The sequence below is a fragment of the Cynocephalus volans genome, chromosome 3 (genome assembly GCF_027409185.1).
Source record: "Cynocephalus volans isolate mCynVol1 chromosome 3, mCynVol1.pri, whole genome shotgun sequence".
In the NCBI taxonomy this organism is placed as follows: domain Eukaryota; kingdom Metazoa; phylum Chordata; class Mammalia; order Dermoptera; family Cynocephalidae; genus Cynocephalus; species Cynocephalus volans.
The window spans coordinates 86670791-86690944 of NC_084462.1; the positions used below are offsets into that span (position 1 = coordinate 86670791).

Sequence of the window (20154 nt, forward strand, 5' to 3'; positions counted from 1 at the left end):
TTTAGACAGGGAAAAGAAGTGAAGTACTGGCGAAGCAGAGAAGGGATTTTAAGTAATATGATAGGAATACTGGTCAGTATAGAATGAAATTCCTCCAGCCCTGACCACTGCCCAGGGGCAACTGTGCTGGGCAGCCAAGTTCTAACGTGAAGAGCTGGCCTCCCAGCTCAGAAATACTTTAGATAAATTTTCCAGGAATGTTTTATATTGATCTTTATATCTCATCTTTCATATCTGCTCAGGAGGTGAACCTTCCAGAAAGAAGAAAGCAGAAGAGGAAGAAGATGACTGAAGCATAAAATATGCACTTATTGTTCATACTGTATGGTATTCAACAGTTGTTTTTAAAACAATGACAAAATGACTTATGTTGACTGAAATGAGTTGCTTTTGCATAATCCCAGTTGTGAATAAAAAATGTTTAAAAGCAAGTCTGTGATGTTGGAAAATCCGTTTGTCCCAAACGAGATCATTTTGGTTACTGTTTCCTCTGGGGTGGGTCTTAGGTTTCAGTGCATTCCTGCTGCTCTGTCCCACCTGCTTCCTCCTGGCCCCAGCACAGAGGTCTGTGAGCTCAGGTGTGGCCTCCTCTGGGATGTCCTCCTTCCTGCCTAGCTGGGCTCAGGCCCTTCTGTGCCCTGTAGTCCCCTTGGCATGGCATTAATTCCATTTACCACATGGCACTGTGATCTTAGAAGGGCAGGCACAGGAAGGCTCACTAGATGCAGGGGCTTTGGCAAGTGCTGCGTGGATCATATCAATTCTAGTCCCTAGAACACCTCGAAGGGCAGGTGCTGTTATATCCATTTTACAGATGTGGAGGCTGAGGTTTAATGAGCTTAAGACCTCTGTACAAAGCTTTTTCTTCTAGTAAAAACAGCTTTTTTTCTCTGAGACAAAAGTTACGATGTTTCATGTAGAGCAGTCACAATGCTGAGCAGATACATGGGTGACCTTATGGAGACAGATACCCAAAATATCTACCTGAGAGAAATGGGCACCACTAGGTTTAAGGAAAAGAGCTACGGGAAACAAAATACAGTTGGCTCTATCTGCAGGTTCCATATCCACGGATTCAGCCAACAATGGATTGAAATATTGCGGGGGGGGGGGGGAAGTATGGTTGTGCCTGTATCGAACGTCATTTTTTCTTGTCATTATTACCTAAACAATGCAGTGTAACAGCTACAGTAACGTGCCACATAACATTTTGGCCAATGACAGACTGCATATAGGTTGGTGGCTATACCATATACCCTAGGTGTGTGGTAGGCTATACCATCTAGGTTTGCATAAGTATGCTCTATGATTTTCACGCAACGAAATTACACATTTCCGTCCGTATGTTTTTATATTGCATTGGATATTACAAGTAACCTAGAGTTGATTTAAAGCATATGGGAGAATTTGTGTAGGTTATATGCAAAGGCTGTACCATTTTATATCAGGGACTTGAGCATCTGTGGATTTTGGTATCCTTGAGGGTCCTGGAACCAGTCCCCAACGACTGTATGGATTTGCTAGCTTTTTGACTACCACAGTAGCTGGAACATAATAGGTGTAAACAAACCAATGGTGTTATCTTCGGCAAGTCACTTCTCTCAGGTCAGTTTCCTTCACTAGGTGGGGCTTAGACTTGAACATGTAAATCCTTCATCCACTCCATCTATATTTCTCTGCCTCTGAGAGTTGGATACTACAGAATGTACTGTATCACAGGACCCTGCTTCTTCATATTTGTCAACTCAATTCAATTTCATGGACAGACAAGACCAAATACTGACAATATTAAATTGAACCATATGAAATTACTATTTTTATGGGTAAAAATGGTTAACTATTGGCAATTTTATATGGTTTAACTTAATGGGGTGGTGTGTTAGTTATCCTAACAAAATACCATAGACTGGTGGCTTAAACAATAGAAATTTATTTCTCACACTTCTAAAGGCTGGAAAATCCAAGATCATGGTGTGATTGCTGGTGAGCTCCCTTCATGGCTTGCAGACAGCCGCCTTCTCGCTGTGTCCTCACATGGCGGAGTCTTGTGTCTCTTCTGTAAGGGCACTAATCCCATCATGAGGGCTCCAACCTCATGACCTTATCTAACCTTAATTACCTTCCAAATGCCTCATCTCCAAATACCATGACATTGGGGGTTAGGGCTTCAGTCCATAATAAGTAGGAAAGAATAACTCAGGCAAATTAATAAGTTTGTTCTTAAAGAGGGATGTAAAGAATGAACTTTAGAACATAGGAACTAAAGGGATTATGTGCTTTTTCAAAAAGTCCAAGTCTACAGGATATTTGATCAACTTTATTGAAATTATTTGTTCCAGAATATAGTGGTAAATTCTAAATGCTTATAGTACATACTATTCAAAAGAAACTTCATCATGCTATTATGAACTGGGTTGATAATATTTTGTATTATTTAAATATCAGTATTGTAAAATTCATTGCATTATACTTCTAATAACTGAAAAATATTTCGTGTTTTAGATATTTTAGCATTAGAAAAAAATGTATTTAAACACCCAACTTCATGTGACAAAGAATGATGACTGTTACAAAGGTAATTTTCATATTTTTAAACATAACTAAAACCAAATATAATTCATCCAAAAGACTGAAAAAAAAAGTGAGCATTTATTTGCAATTACCAAGGTTTTTATTTTGAGTGGAGGTGAAACTTACACTTCTAAAAATTGCTATATGTACCCACCAAGCACCCAGAATTGTTCTTAAATTTTACTCTCTGAATGTATAAATTTAGACTACAATATCTGAAAAATTTTAGGCCTAATAATTGTTTTCCATCAATTAAAACATACTGACAGTCTAGAAAACGCAGTAAAACTTCATATATGTAAACTCTAAGGGCATCCAATTATCTTTAAAATGTATGAACTTATACAGCTATTTTAACAAAACATGGCTGGTCGTGCTTCTTAGTATTATAACCTATTTTTATCTAGCCTCTAGAGCAGGTGTCCTAAGTCAAATTCTTCATATGTAAATGAAAGCTTTCCGAAATACTTGGTGATGGTTTATAATAGCTTACCTAGTAATGTCTTTTTTTCCTAGATAACCCCTAAGGTTGGCCCCTCTGAATGATCAGACTGCAAGATGGAGTTTAAGATTAATAAAATGTTATAAATGTTTTATTTAAAAAATTTTTAATTTGTTCAGTTTTTATAGAGGACTATAAAAATTGAAGGACCTGTGGAACTGAATTGTAGTGGAGAAAATTATCAACATGACATAAAGAACGACCAAATTAAAATATGATGAAAGAATACAGAAATCTTTGCCTATGAATACTACATTCTCAATTTAAAAATAATTATGATGTTGTAACACCAAGGTCAAGGGTTCGGAACCCCTTACCGGCCAGCCAACAAAAAAATAAAAATAAAAAAAATTAGTGAAGAGTGTCTTTGATTTGTTTGGTAAGCAAATCTTACGGTAAGAAATATCTAGAAACATTTAATGGTCAGTGAGAAGTGATAGAAAAGACGGATTTATAGATGTTTAGGCCTAAGAACTCACATCCCTTGTCTGACAGCAGTAACAGGACTTGTCTCTAGTACATCCAGTGTTCGTTTCTCTTGGGTGCAATGTCTTCGGTCACAACTACTCAAAAGTGAGCTAGGACTGTAATGAGGGAGCAAAGTTGGACAGTACTAAACTTGCAGAGAACGGAAGCGGCTATGCACTCCAGAGAAAGCACCATCCTCAGATCCCCTGGGAGGTAAAAATCATTCCTGATTTATCAGGGAAAAAGTGAGGCAGCCCTGGGAACATAGAGCCAAAAATGTAAAGATTTTATGAAACTCCATGAATTCTTTCATCTTATTTTAATGGCAGCAAGGGTTAAATATAATGTACAATACAATACGACTAACATTTTATCAAAACATTTTTTTCTTTTATAATTTTTTATTATATCATGGAATCCCCTGTTTAAATGAAAACACATCAGATACTTGGTCAATTAGAAAACAATGTACAAAGTTCTATTTACATGTAACTTTTCCAGAATGCACCCCTTGCACAAAGCAAGTATGTGGGTTATTTCATTCAAATAACAATAATTTGCAATTTAACAACCAAGAATACTCTCTTTGAAATCTCTAACAATCTGTTTATTTATTTAACACGAAATATTTATTTGGTCTTTTAAATGACAGGTACCCTTAGAATATGTATTTTATCTACTCTTCAAACTTTTACTAGGCTTTAGCTACATATATAGCACCAAAATCCACTTTAATAGTATTAATGTTAGCCACTAATATTGAGTTTCTAATACATACAATTTCAGGTAGCATACCAGAAAAATTAGAACTTCAGACAAATACGAATATAAAATTTTATAAAATGGGTAATTAAGAGCTTTTTTAAAAATAGCAATTTAAAAATGCAAAGAATATTCTTTTAGATAACCAGATAAGTTTAAATTGATAAGGATATAAAACTTAAGGCCTTAGAAAATCTTTGGCTTAAAATCAAGATTAGTGAATTTATTGTAAAGTTTTAGAGCAATTTAGAAATACTAAAAGTTACTAAAAGGTTAAGAGGTGCCCAATTTTTAAAGATCAAAGTAAACATAATTTTTTCTCTCTTTATAATTACAACTGAAAGATTCTCCATATTCAATTGGACAAATGTTCATATTTAAAGTTATTTATGAAGAAATCTTTTCTTCAATTACATAATGAACTGTCATAGCACAAAACTGGAATGGTACAGCAAAGTACTCAACTAGTAAGTGGAAAAGGTATTACCCTTAAGTATGGGTATAAAATTCTAGGTAGGGTCACCTACCTATATTTTAAAAAATTATGGGAGGAAGGGGGAACATACTTATCAATTTATTGATTTATAGGACAATGCAAACAAGGAAGCCTAGCTGAAAGCACAAGTGACCGATTCTTTCTGGTAGCCTTAGATACCTGCTGCATGCCTTGCTGGAACTGTGCAGATTCTATAAAATCAAGTACAATTAAAAAGTCGTATATGAAAAGAAAAAGAAAGAGGGGAAAGAAGGAGGGAGAGAGAAGGAGGTGGGGGGGAGGGAGGGAGAGAGAAGAGAGGAGGAGGGAAGGAGGGAGGAAACAAGGATGGAAGGAAGGAAAGCAGACAGGCAAGCAAGAAAGCAAGCCTTGATAACTTCAAAAAAAAAAAGAAAAAATCAAATGCCTTTAACTGATAGAGAATAGTGCAAAGTTGATCTTTGGCCCCTTTAAAACATTGGATACTGATGAAAACAAAAACAAAAACAAAGACAACCAAACAAAATTCTCAAGAGGGAAGCTTTTGCCTGTTGGGAAGGCTTATTACCATAGCACACAAGAAGCTGTCTAGCTCATCAGATAAACTGTCTGGCCCAAGCTGAAGGAGCAGACATTTTGCAATTCAATTTTGAGAAGTTTAAAAAAATTGATCGTAACATACCACCTTCACCCCTCCCCAACCCCCCCATCAGAAATGAGATTCTTCCCTTCAGAAATATCTCCCTGGCTCTTTCTCTCTCCTCTGCCATTTCACAATATGATCCCCTATGTCACTGAAGTCACCACCAAGATCCTCAACAGATGTGTTCCCTGGATTTTGGACGACCCAGCCTCTGAAACTGTAAGCAGTAAATTTTGTTTTCTCTATAACTCAAAAAAAAAAAAAAAAAAAAAAAAAATCTCCCTGTAAATGATACAGCTAGCTCTGAATTCAGTTCTGAGGCCAGGGTTACTCAGATTCCTTTCCTCCCTATCTTCTGCAGCTGTAAATGACTCTGCCACCCCTTGCTCCACAGGCTGCCCTGTGATAGGGCATGCATACAAGTCTAAATCCTCTGTCACGGTAACAGTTCTGCAGTCTCACACTGGTCTTCCCACCACAGGACACTGTTCAATTGTTCACTTTAATACTTTGAGCAATAAAGACCACTCTGGTTATAGAAATGACTTTCACACAATATGGATTAAAAAATACAAGATGAAAGGAAGCTTATACCAAAACTCAAATTTATGAAGAAGAGCAGTTTTCCTTACTGGTTGGAAAATCTGTAGCAGTGAGTAAATACTGTGTATGGAATTCTGTCCTGTGCATGGGAACTTCCTACTACACTGTGCAACCCCCAGTCATTTATACACACACCAGCTTCTAATGCACTTACAGTAAGCATCAGTTTAAACGACTGTGTTGCAAGCTCTTCAGATTTGAGCTTCATCATCTTCACTATCTTTTATTTCATCTTTGATTTCAACAGCAGCTTTTGTTTTTCTTTTACCTTAAATAACTGAGTTGGCCATATGCCTTTTATGAAAAAGCAAATAGCTTTTCTACTCAGATGCTTTTTACTATTAGCTTTCACAAAAATTTAATAATGCCCACATTGTTAAAGTGAAAAACTAATGAACTTAGACATAACTATACTTTCAAATTTAATATGTAACCTGGCAAAGCTGATGACTTCGTTTAAAAAAAAACCTAGGTGTTGCTGAGACACATCAGACAAGTGCAATAACCTGAACATGCAGATGGCCATTTTTTCCCCCTGGACATCTGCTTTTTCTTCTAAATGGATGACCAGAGTTTTGAATCATCTGTTTTAAAACTCTGGCATTTTGTTCTCTTGATAAGGAAAAACCACACCCTTGACAAGTTCATGTATTCTAAAAAATGGAAAAGTCTCCAGGTCATGGAGTAAAGAAAGCTTTTAAATATCTTATGCCTAAAAAAAGCAATAGTAATTTTGATATCAACAATGTCCCTTTTTTGTTTAAAAAAGATTGGTACTCAAAACATTCAAATTATTCTACATAAATGACTTCTAAAACTTTTTTTTACAATTGTATTTTTTGGTGCAAGACATTATAGATCATTCATAAGCTAAATTACAATTAATTTCAGCAGAAATAGAAATACTTCAAAATATAAAATATCATCATTGATTTTACAATTTGAAACTGATAACAACTTAAACTAGAAAAAGATGCATGTAGTTAAAAAAAAAAAAAAAAAGAAAAATTTCCAGTCTTTTCCCTTCTACCCAGGAAAATTTTACATCTGATTCACCAACATGAGCCCCTAGCAGTCTTCTGAAGTCTTCCAAAGTTTGAACTTGGCAGATTTACTGGTGGTCTCCTTCAACTCGTCTCTTGCGCACTATGAGAAAAAGAAAAAGTATGTTAGAAATCCCTATTAGTTTTTACAGTATTAACTGGTTTGTAACAAATTAGTTTCTGTATAATCCAGTTATAGTTTTACAAAAACAAAATGTCCATTCCGGTTCACATGATCATTAATAAAAAAATTTTTTCCCAAACCAGCTGTCCGCCAAAAAACCAAAAAACAACAAAAAAACCTTTTTTCCATCATTCACCATCGTCATTTACCTGTTAAGAACCGAGGGGCCTCAAAACAAGAACCATGTGTCCTAAGCTCACTGTACTTACACAGCAGCAGCACTAGAAATCTAAAACAGAATGGTCAGCAATCATCTTCAAGTCATTTCTTTTTTTTTTTTTTTTTTTTTTTTTTTTTTTTTTTAAAAAAAGATGACCGGTAAGGGGATCTTAACCCTTGACTTGGTGTTGTCAGCACCACGCTCACCCAGTGAGCAAACCGGCCATCCCTATATGGGATCCGAACCCGCAGCCTCGGCGCTCCCAGCGCCACACTCTCCCGAGTGAGCCACGGGCTCGGCCCTTCAAGTCATTTCTTTATTGAAAAAATGTATAGCTAGGTTTTAAAAAATGATTAATAAATTAGTATGTTAAATTACGAAATGACATTCAGGCAGCTGGGGTTAGAAAGTATAAAAGTAACTATTTGCATGCTCTCCTCATTAGACTCTACAATGTATTTCCTTAGTCTGTGAAAGAACATACCAAAAACATTTTTGTAATTTTTAAAGCTAAGTGATTCCTACTGGATTTCAGATTTTCCTTCTCTTGTCTCCTACAAAATGAACTGGTTCAGGGCTCTGAAAAAACAACAAATGCAAATTAATAAAAATCTCAGATGCTGGTAATGTGGTGAGGTCACTTCTGGCTACAGTGGCCAGCCAACCAGCTCAGCTGACGGAGTAGAGAAGGTGCCTATGTCTGAGGACTCCCAGTCTCTTCACAGACTGGCAACACCAAACCACTCAGCTATGCTCACTAGCAGCAGGGCATCCTTCGGCTACAGGATGTTACTACCTACACTCCTGCCTCTCAGCCACCAGACAGCATTCACTGGGAGCCACCGATTCAGGGCTCCTCGGCGTTGCGGCCAACTCCTATACAGAGAGGACAAAAAGCACAGGTTCTGAAGTCAGTGAAAAATAGTAATAAATATGGCTCTGTGACTTTTCTGTAATGTGTTTTTCAGCAAGTTAGTTAACCTCTCTGAGCCTCAACTCATCCTCTGTAACAGGAGCATAAGGATGTGTGTACCTCATGGCTGTGCAACTAAAGGCGTGATAAACTGCATGGTGCAGTACTGAGAACACAGTAAGCCTTCAGTAAAGAGTACTCAGCCTCATCATCCACTACAGTGGGGTTAACAGATGTTCCTGAGGCCCTGGTCAGCCATCTTTTCGGGGTGAGGAAAGCCAAGTTGGCTATTATAGCTAGAGGATTTGCATTTATGTGTTACTGGTTTTGATACTTTTCCCAGTAAGTGCCTCTGTTTAAGTTAGACTGTTGGTTTATTAATTTCCTACTCTCTTCCATCCATGAAAGCAAGCAGGAAGGCAACTGCCTCTTTCTTCAGCATAAATTGGCTGTCGGACAGAAGAACTAGAAGCCAGCAGGTACACCTGGCCTTCTGGCCAGGCCACAGACACTCTGCTCTCATGCCATTCTGGCTGCTGGCTTCTGTTTGTTGGCCTTTAATAGATGAGACCAGACATTCAAGTGATGTGTATAAAAGCTTGTTCAGCCATTGGTTGGGTGCTAGCTAGAAAATAAAAAACTAGAGAAAAGTATCAGGTTGCCATGAACATTTTTATACTTATCTAATCAAGTTTGCCTTGACTCTAATTTTAGTCCATGCTGACAAAGAACAAGTTTTATGTGTTTACTGAAATATAAAGGGAAAAACATCAAATGGAGACTTAAGTTCTCAAATATAAACTGAGAAACATCTGAAAGGCAAACCAGATAATTCTTTAGGGTAGAACATTACAAAGAAAATTTTGAATTGCAGCAGGGTTTGGATGTTATTGGCAAACCATTTCAGATGTTTAAAAGTACATTATAAAAAATACATATTATAAACAAGATCTACTGGACAAAGTGAAGCAAACAAAAAAGGTGTGGAAAATCGATTATGTAGTTAGCTAGTATAAAGATAATAGTAATAAGAGATTCAAAGTTCAACTGCAGGTTGCATGTATACCATACAATCTCTTTGTTGTTAAAGCTGTGAAACTTCTTAGCTAGAGAGATGGACAGTGGGCAGAATTATTTCATCGAATAGCTGAGACTAAGAAAACAATGAGAGGAAAAGATGTTATCAAAATCAGAATACCAAAGATCTGATACAGCCCTATGTGCCCAAGAGATTCTGTACACATTTAAGTCTTATTCTTTGATATCTCTTTTAAGTTACTACATAACAGGTTGCTGAGACCTGTATGTCAGAAAACATGGTCTTTAGGCTTTCCACCTTGATCCATAGGCAGAGATCAGAGTGTATGGCTGAAAAAAACTCAAGCTGAGAGCAGCTGAATGGGAGGGAGGCAGCTGCTGTGTGCACACGGAGCAGAGGACAACGGGGTGAAGAGCCGTTCCTGACTCCTCTCTCTCACGTGTGCCCATTTGTTACCTTCCAGCAATTCCTCAGTTCATCCTCTAGATGACAGGCTTACAAATTTTGACCTATTAACAAATTTTCCAAAACCCACTCCACTGATATAAGTTCTCAACACCTCATCATCAGTCAATTGTCAGTAAGCCCTAACTAACCTCATTTTCTGTCTCTGAAAAAGTAGTAAGTTGTTTTTGAAGAATCATCTTAATCATATATTCAATGGCCTACAACGGCTCTTAAATGCCTCCCACATAAAATCCAAAGAAATTTAAGTTCTTTACCATAACCAACTCTCCCTCTTAATCTGCTGGCATCACTCTTACTCTGTTAGCTTCAAACAACAAGTACCTATTGAAAGTTTATTCTGGACCCAGCATCATGGTATGAGAGTCAGTTCTCAAAATCTGTGGCTGTCCTCAGAGTATAAATAACTTGGCTTGCTCTCAAACTTGAGCTTTTATCCATGTAATTCCCCACTCCAGGAATGTCTTCATTGTCATTTCATGCCTGAGACCTGTGTCTGGAAATCTATTTTGGATCAGAATGAAACAGCCTGAGTAGGATTCTAGAGAGAGCCCAGCACAAAGCTGTTTGCTTTCTCTCAAGTCCACTTTGTGTCAGACTACAGCATCTTTGACATGGCCTCCTCATCCCCTATGACATGCTGCTGTGGACAGCTACTCGACTGTGCCATGTCAACATAAAGCAACCTAGGAAACAGTTTTCCTCTGCCTCCCTCATCTCCCAAATGCCAAAATCTCTCTTATTCTGATACTGGACATTCTTTTTTTACAGACATTTGAGCAAAGTGCCTACCACAACAGGCATGGCAGAAGAGCACAAGTGCTGAGACCTTGCAAAGTTGGTGTCCCTGCCATGTCACTTATGGGCTTTCACTGTGCAGCTCCTGCAGGGACAGTGGCTGGAATCACCTGCCTGCTGGGAAGGATCTAAGTGACAGAGAGGCTTAGGGCTACAAATTTGTTGGTGGGATTTATTAAGGTAGTTTCAGAGGAGAGGAAAAATGGACACTTCTGGATTAGTTTATGGCTATTTAGTTAGCAGAACACTGTAACATTGAGCAGGGTTCAAATTCTACCACCTTACATGACTTACACCTTATACTATTACATCTTATTTACTCACTTAATACATTTTTATTAAGTATCTACTGTGTGTCAAGCATGGTTTTAAGAGATCTACAGATTCAAAAGCTGGACAAAACCCTTGCCAACACATGGTCTCTGCCTTCAAAAAGCTTCCAGTCTTTGAAAACAGACTATCAGACTGAAGTAAAAGGCAATTTAAAAAGTATAATAAATGCTGTGACAAGTAAGGGGTATATGGGGGCAAATCTGCTCAAGATGTCTAACAATGACGGACTCAGAAACTCATATATCCACTTAAAACTGGAGAAACAAACCAGAGTTTCACTAAGTGTGAACTGCCTACAACAGAATTAGTTGGAGTATGTGTTAAAAGTCCCAATGTCCAGTTCCACCCTAGACCAACTAAATCAGAATCTCTAAGGGAAGGAAAGCCAATAATCTGTATATTTTTAAAGCTTTCCAATTATTTATGAAGTTCAGCTAGACTGAGAAATACTGCTCTAAAAAGCAAAATTAAATACTTGAGGAAAAAAAATAGAAGCTAACTAGTGAACCAATACTTAAAACAATTAGCATAACTTTGCAAACTACATCTAGAATCAACGATACATGAAAATACCAGTTTTCTCTTTTAAAAAGCAAGAGGCTAAAATCTCCTATGGAAAACTAGTCATATAGAGAGCAGAAAGGGTTTGAATTTGCACTTTTCGCAATGATCTGGATTAAACGAATGAAGCTATATTTTTTTCTGCTCCAGAAAATTTTGAGTGCAAACTTAAATATGGCTGAAGCTTAAAGGAACTGCATCACTTTGAAATGTTACTTCTTTTGAGAAGTCTTATTTTAATTGTCTAAAATGCATCTTTTAAGATACTTCAATGGCAAATACCATAACTTAAAAGAAGAGTCAATTTTTGGAAACAGGTAAAACAAAATTATAAGCACCATATTTGTTAATTCGGCTTTAGCTGGAAAACCTATTTCAAAGCCTCATGGTTGAACAGGAACCATGAAAGAATGGGCGATTACTGACCTAGATGTGTGCAGTGACAAGACAAACTGCCCCTAACAGTTGTGTTAGGGGTACTAGTAGCTAGAGCAAGCCTTTATACATCAGTGACTATAAAACTTGCATTAAAACAATAATTATTCTATATTTTGTCACATAAAAATGAATTTCTATCTAGGTCAGTTTGATAAAAAGGGCAAAAACTTTCCTTGCAATGTTGAAATCTTTGTTTTAATAGCTCCAAGGACTGATTTGCAGTTGAGAACAAAATATTTGTTATAGAAAACTGTTCATTTAAAGCTACTTGTATGAAATAGGTTTGTCACAGGAAGCTGATTTTACCCACTGACCCAATTGATCACTATAACCTCACTTAAATTTAACTCTAATTCAATCAGTATAAAAAGGACTGTGCAGATTTTAGAAACAAAGGCCAAGTAATTTCTCCCTGTTAAAATTTATTTTTAAAAGAGGAAAAAGTTCTCCCAATACATTAGCTTAATGACTTAATTCAGAAACTCAATTTGATACTGCATATATCTTACCTAAGTCATTGTTTTTTGTTATAGCATCAGCTGCCCTGGTTCGGGGTCCCTGCTGTGTAAACTGATATCCAAATTTAAGGATATTTGTATTTTCCTCAAGCATTTTAGCCATTTCCAATTCCACAGCTGTCCCCAACTGCTGCCTCTGTAATAATTAGAAATAAAGAATAATATTAATAAACTAAATCAAAATACTTTTCGAGGTAAATCAAGACCAAGACATTCAGGCACACACTGCTTCTGTTGGCCCATTTAAATTTTCCCAATTCCTACAGCATGTATAAGAGAAACAAAATTTTTAAAGCTTAGTATATGATCATACAGACATAAAAAAAAGTGTGAATTACCATAATGAAATACCACTTTACACCCACAAAGATAAGTATAATCAAAAAGATGAACAATAACAAGTGTTGGCAAGAATGTGGGAAAATTGGGACCCTCATACATTGCTGGTAAGAATGTAAAATGGGGTGACTACTACGGAAAACAGGCCATTACTGAAAGAGTTAAACGTACAGTTATCATATGACACGACGATCCCACTCCTAGGTATACACCCAAGGGAAATGAAAACGTATGTTCAGATAAGAACTTGAAATGAACGAATGTTCATAGCAGCATTATTTCTAATAGCCAAAAAGTGCAAACACTCCAAATGTGATAGAATATTGATATATGCTGCAACACAGATAAACCTCCAGAACATTATGGTAGGTGAAAGAAGCCAGACACGAAAGATCACATACTGTTTGATTCCATTTACATGAACTGTCCAGAACAGGCAAATAGAGAGACAAAGCAGACTATCAGTTGCTAGGGGCTGGTGGGAGGGGTGAGTGGAGAGTGACTGCTAAATGGGTTTGGAGTTATTTTGGCAGTAATGAAAATGTTCTGGAGTTAGTGGTGATGGTTGCAATGCATCATAAATATATTAAAAATCATTTAATTGTATACTTTAAAAAGAGTGAGTTTTATTGTATGTGAATTACATCTCAATAAAAAAATTGAAAACGTAAATTAAGAAGCATTCCGGTTAAATTTTAAAACATAATCCTATTTTCTACCTTCATAGTCTACAAAATTTATTTACTTTGAAGGACTGAGGGAGACATTTACCAAATATTTTTTCAAATAACTAAAGTCATTTTTCTTTTTTGGCAGCTGGGCAGCATGGGGATCTGATATTACTGGTATTATTAAGGCTGCACTCTAACCAACTGAGCCAACCAGACAGCTCGTTATTTTTCATATAAAAAAATTAATATCCACTCTGGATGGAAACATGTCAACATGTACATTTCTCTGTCTCTTTAAATGTTCATCTGGGTGTGGGTGACCCAGCATTATCATATGCATCAGCACTGTACTCAGCTGGACAGAAGACTGTGCCCTTGGAGGAACCTGGGTGTTGGGGCAATCTGTTCTTTCTTTCAACCTATTCTATTCATCAACTGTGTGTTTGGGACTGTGACATACTACAGATACAAAAAGTCTACAATGTGGATCTTGCCACCACAGAACTAAAAAATTGGAAGATGGACTAAGTTGCATGTAAGAGGGAATCCTTTTGGTTCAAAATAGCCAGAAATCTAAATTCTCTAAAAATGACTTGGAGGAGTTGCGTTGTATACCCTTGTATATAGTAAGTCAATATTCTGGATGCCCCAAATATCCTCTTATCCCCTTTCAGCCAGCCCACCACCTTCCTAAAGGGCTCCCCAACGGCCCTCCTCCCACCCCCTTGTGAGTCCCCAAGCTCTACACAGCAATGCGGGCTGCAGCTTCCCCAAAGGAACGATTGTAGAACATTGACCTGATTGTCAATCTTGAGCTCTGCCAGGGTTTCGTTATCCCTTAAAGCATCAATCAGTGCTAGAATCCCAGCTCCTGTAATAAAGTTGGACTCCATATTTAAGCTCTTCAAAGTTTTGTTCACTTTCAGCATATCTGCAAAAGCCTAGAAATTGAAGAAAATACTTGATGATTAAAATTTGATAGCTCCAATTATATATTGTACATGACATAAACAAATACGTTAATTAGCGTAACTGCCTTAATGTTTCTCACTAGATTGTTTCGGCTTGACACACTACCCTATAGGTCTCACATGTATCTACTTTTCACATGTACCCTGTCACAATCTTTCTAATTTTATAAAGATTTATAATCTCTGTAATTCTCTGTTGGTGACAGTCTCTACTCCTATTCACATTCTTTTTTTTTTTTTTTTTTTTTTTCCTATTCACATTCTTATGTTCACTCAAGCCCTACTTTATGCTTCTTTCTCCTGTGCCTCTCACACTTTCTCTTAGTTTCTGTGTAGGACTAACTCAATCAAGGTCTCTTTGGAACATCTTTTCCTACTTGGGACCTACTGGGTTGGGTCACTGTGAAGACAAAATTAGGGTAAATTATGGAATAATTTGCAAGGCAGGGACCAAAAGGCATGCCCAAGGCAGAAAGCCAGAAAAGATCACAGATAACTTGATCCAGAAGAGCACAGACTATGCAGAAGAGGACTAACTGAATATCACATTCCTCAAGGACTGGTATGTCTTCAATCTGCTTCCATTACATTTCTCACAGGATATGGTACAGTGGTAGGTATTTGACTCTGTGCTTAACTTTTATTTATTTATTTTTTTTTGGTGGCTGGTGTGCTTAACTAACAATATATTGATTAATGAATAGAAGCCTGCAAGTGAGAAGCGGGAAAAGAGGAAGGAGGGCAGGGGAGAGAAAGAGAGAAAGGAAAAAAAAAAAAAAAAGAGGCAGAAAAAGAGAGAAGGGGAGAGAAAAGAATATGAGTGTGAGTTTATATAAAACAGCCCATAGAGGGATTGCTTTTGAGCAAGGTTAAACTCCAGAAAATGTGGGAGAGATGAAGTTTAAAGCCAGCTTAAAGAAAAGGCAATAGGGAGCAGGGATACTAGAAAGAGCTGGGGGCAGTTATCTACACACTTCTACTTTTTTTAAAAACATTTAAAAATTTTTGTTTATAATCGACAAATAACAGTATATGTTTATGGGGTGCAATGTGATGTTCCAGTACATGTATACATTGTATACTGATCAAATCAGAGTAGTTGGCATACTCATCACCTTACTCACTCATACTTTCTATTAGCAACAACTAGCTACGTGACCTGGAACAAACCCCTTATTCACCTATACATACATTTATTCAGATATTACTGATGGCTTATTATTTGATAAGCACTGTTTTGGAGATTTGGAACTAAAACATACAAGTCACTACCTGATGGAACTTACATTCTAGTGGGGGACAGAGATAATAAGTAAGTAAGCAAAATACAATATCCAATGGTAACAAGAAAAAAGGCAAAGGAGGGTAGATCGGGAGTGTAGGGGGGTGGTTGCTATTTTACATAGGGTAGTCAGGAAGGCCTCATCTAGAAGGTGATTTTTGAGCAAAGACTCCAAGTGATGAAGTGAAACTATGTGGATTATCTTAGAAAAAAAGTTCTAGGCAGAAGGAACAAATGTAGAGGCCCGGATCTGGGAGCATGCATGGCACATGTGAGGAAGAGCAAGAAGGCTGTATGGCTAGACTAGAACGAAAGAAAGGGCAAGTAAAGGAGATGGGGTTTGCTCATGTGAGCCCTTGTAAGGCCATTGGAAGATTTTGATTTTTACTCTTAGAGAGATGGGAAGCTGTTAGAGGTTCTCAGCATAGGAATGAGCTGATTAGTTTTAAAAGAATCACTCTTGATGCTATGTAAAGAACTGGCTTTGGGGTGGGTAAGACAGAAGAAGGTAGATCAATCAGGAGGCTGGTGCAATTATCCAGGTGAGAGAAGATGGCTTGGATCAGGGTGGTAGTTGTGATAATGGTGAGAAGTGGTTGGATTCTAGAAATATTCTGAAGATAGAGCTGAATATATGTTTAAGGTTGTGAGAAAGGAAAGTCAAGAATGATGCCATCCTCCCCATCCCCCAAGCTAAAGAAAGACTGAACTTGCCATTTAATGAGATAGAGAAGAGTGTGAGAGAAGCACGCATGGGATGGAAGTCAGGAGTTTGGTTTGGGACTTAGATTTAGGATGTCTATCAGATATCCAAGTAAAGCTGTTGAGTAGGTAGTTGGACATGAATATGAAGTTCAGGAGAGAGGTACAAACTGGAGATAACAACACTGAGGGCCATCAGCATATGCAAACAATACATAGCAATGAAACAGAATGAGATTACTCAGGAAGTGAGTGAAGACAGAGAAAAGAAGGACCAAGCCCTGGGTCATTCCAGTGTTTAGAGGTCAGGGAAATGAGGAGAAACCAGTGCAGGGACCTAATGGAACAATATCCTCAAAGCCAAGTAAAGGAAAAGATTCATACCATGATCAAGTGGGATTTACTCCAGGAATGCAAGGATGGGTTAGCATACAGAAACCAGTCAGTGTAATGTACCATATTAATAGAATAAAGGACAAAAACCACATGATAATCTCAAAAGACACAGAAAAAGCACTTGACAAAATCCATCGCTACAGGGGCCAGCCCGTGGCTCACTTGGGAGAGTGTGGTGCTGATAACACCAAGGCCACGGGTTCGGATCCCTACATAGGGATGGCTGGTTAGCTCACTTGGGAGAGCGTGGTGCTGACAACACCAAGTCAAGGGTTAAGATCTCCTTACCGGTCATCTATTTAAAAAATAAATAAATAAATAAATCCATCTCTACAGATCCATAAATGGAAACCTCTGCAGATGTTACAAGAATGTAGTAGATCTTCATGTGCTGATATGAAAAGATCTTTCGGATATACTGTTGAGTGGAAAATCAAGTTGCAGAACAGCATACTTGTATATTGTATGATTTCATTTATGCTTTTAAAAATTCAGAGAAAGAAAATACAGGAACAAATAAACATAAAAGGATAGTAAATAATGGATTGCCTAATAGCAAGTTAAACACAAATTTTTTAAAAAGGGAGTAAATGTTCTTCCCTAAATCACAGTTTAACCAACACCGTAACATACACTAGTATATAGGGATAATTTCCATATTATCAACAGTAGCTTACTTACAACAGCAATGGGATCATTGCTCCGGGTGGCCACAAGACTGAAATATTTCACATGTGTGTTGGTTTCCAAAGCCTTTGCAAAATCTTTTAGGGTTGGAATTGGGATATTCTTGAAAGACAATAACGTGAAACATCATTACATTTTGGTTTTCAGGAAATTTGGTCCATTAATCGCATATACATGTACTTAAACTTTTTTGCTTTAAAATCTACTCAGAAATTATGTAAACATACGACTACAAATGAAAACAAGTCTACAAATGAAAACAAGTAACACAGCTTCCTCCACATCTATCTGACTTACCTGTTACGGTGCACCTGCACAACTGCTGACTCAGAGAACACTACATCATTTCTCTAGCACTTAGGTTAAAGAAACTCTCACTATTCTACTTTTAACTATTCCTATTTTATGAAGCCAACCCCTGATTTATCAAAGTGGACCCACTTTTCTACAAGGAGAGAGATATGGGAGTCTACCTCTAACAAGTATAATTCCTGAGGTAGATGACATACTGTTCTCAGTCACTTAGTTCAGGCTATAAGATATTAAGAGAGATTAACACTACACTACGTGAAGGAGGAAAAACAGTTATAGAAGGCACTAATTTCTCCCTTTAGTACCCCCAAGACTTCAATTTCCTATAGCCTGGTTATTTTCAGATCATTACTGTTTATTCAGAGATAGTAATACACAGAAACTGAATTTTTAAAAAATCAAGAAAGGTAATGATCACCTAAGGATATTACCCTCCCCCAAGGCTTTCTCTCCTCTATTCACAGGAAGAAATACCCACTAAAGGAGCACAGAGGTCTTCTTCCCTAGGTTCATTAATTCACAGACACTCTCCTCCCCTCGCCCCCCCATTCAGAGAAATTGAGATTTAAAATAAGGAATTTCTAATGAAGCTATTATACAATGGCCAATACCCAAGAGATAATTTGAGTTTACTCTTTGGTAGTTAATTACCCCTGTGCCCTCTGAACTCATTTCTTCTTTCCTTACTCCAAGAAAGAGTTGCATTGCTTACAACCAAGTTCCCAGAAAGCCCATTCCTAAGTGTTTACTCAAGAGAAATGAAAACATATGTTCACACAAAAACCTGTATGTGAATGTGTATAATGGCTTTATTAATAATCGTCCCAAACTGGAAGGCACTCAAATGTCTTCAACTGATGAATGGATGAAGAAACTGCAGCACATCCATACAATGGAACACTACTTGGCAATACAAAGGAACAGGCTACTGATACATGCAATGACGTTCATGAATCTCAAATGCATTTCGCTAAGTGAAAGAAGTCTGACTGAAAAGAGGACACACTATATGATTCCATTTATATGACATTCTGAAGAAGGCAAAATGATAGGGAAAGAAAACAGATCAGTAGTTGTCAGGGGTAGAGCTGGGGGGGCAGAGAATGACTACAAAGGAGTATGAGAGAACTTTTGGGGTGACAGACATGTTCTACATCTTGACTGTGGTGGTGGATGTACAACTGTATGCATTTGTCAAAGCTCACAGAACTGTACACTAAAAGGGTGAATATTACTATATATAAATTATACCTCCAGAAACCTGATTAAAAAAAGCAAAACCTAAAAGGCAAAATGTATTTTGAAAACCAGAGAGATTTACTCAGACAGTCTGTAGGATTTACATTTTTATATGCTAAACTCCTTAGAAAGTAAATTAGTAAACACTATACTATAATACTTTAATTTCTAAAATATGAAGAAACCCATCTTAGCATACTGTTAGGAGCAAAAACTTTACCTTAAAGTAGAAAGAATAAGACTACTATATCAAAACTGCCCAACTCTCATCCTAGATCCAATTGACTCAAAGCAATAAGAAACAATTTTATTGTCTGCTTAGCACACTTACCTTTATATTATTCAAATTAACTTCAATAAGACGAGCATCATTTTCTTTAATTCTCTTTAAACTCTCTTCAACGTTGGTTGGGTTTGGTGGCTCGTCAAATACTGGAATAATCTTTTCACCTTTTACCACATCTGTAGTAACAAAGCAAAAGAGCAAGAGTCTCAATGGTTGATATTATTACAGTGGATACATATATGATATTATATATATATATGCATACATATTATATATATATATTTACTTGGTAACACATTTCTCTCTCTCTCTCACACACACACACATTAAATCAACAGAATGAATTTAAAGTTCCTTCTCCACAATTCCTAACAGATCCTTCATGTGTTGACATATTTAAAGCACCCAAGTAAAATCTTATTAAATATAAATACCAAACACATTCTATTAGCCTTCAAAAGGGTATGTTGTTTCAAACTAGGTCACTTCTCCTTAAAAAGAAAAAAGAATATTTTCACTGCCTCTTGGTGTATTACAAGTTATCTTTACCATTTAAATACATTTGATAGCACAAGGTGATGATTCCGTTTTTAGCAATATTTAAAATAAAGTTCTAACATGATAAAATCTAGCATCTCTTATCATTTTCTTTGATATTTTACTGGTAATTGGTATAAAGGCAATAAGAATCATAGACAAAGAAATATAGCCTCAATGAGAAGAGTAAAGTGATGGAAGGGCATTTTACCTCTTACCGTGGGGAGTACTATGCAATAGGAAAAGGGGGAGGACT

The 20154-nt window shown here is 37.0% G+C and overlaps 1 protein-coding gene across 3 annotated transcripts in view; it reads right to left on the bottom strand.

Moving 5' to 3' along the window:
* Positions 1-7004: 7004 nt before the first annotated feature.
* The window catches only part of TMOD3 (tropomodulin 3), a 74152-nt gene continuing 61002 nt past the window's right edge, over positions 7005-20154 (bottom strand). The window contains exons 6-10 of one of the 3 annotated variants that reach the window (XM_063091175.1): positions 19407-19537; positions 17519-17626; positions 14284-14427; positions 12468-12612; positions 7005-7170 (exon numbers count right to left, since the gene is read on the bottom strand). In XM_063091175.1, the coding sequence (XP_062947245.1) occupies positions 7136-7170; positions 12468-12612; positions 14284-14427; positions 17519-17626; positions 19407-19537 (563 nt within the window). In that variant the 3' untranslated portion in view covers positions 7005-7135. Of the gene's footprint in view, positions 7171-7959; positions 7991-12467; positions 12613-14283; positions 14428-17518; positions 17627-19406; positions 19538-20154 lie in introns of those variants that run through there. The other 2 variants (XM_063091176.1, XM_063091177.1) reach the window with 2 other exon arrangements.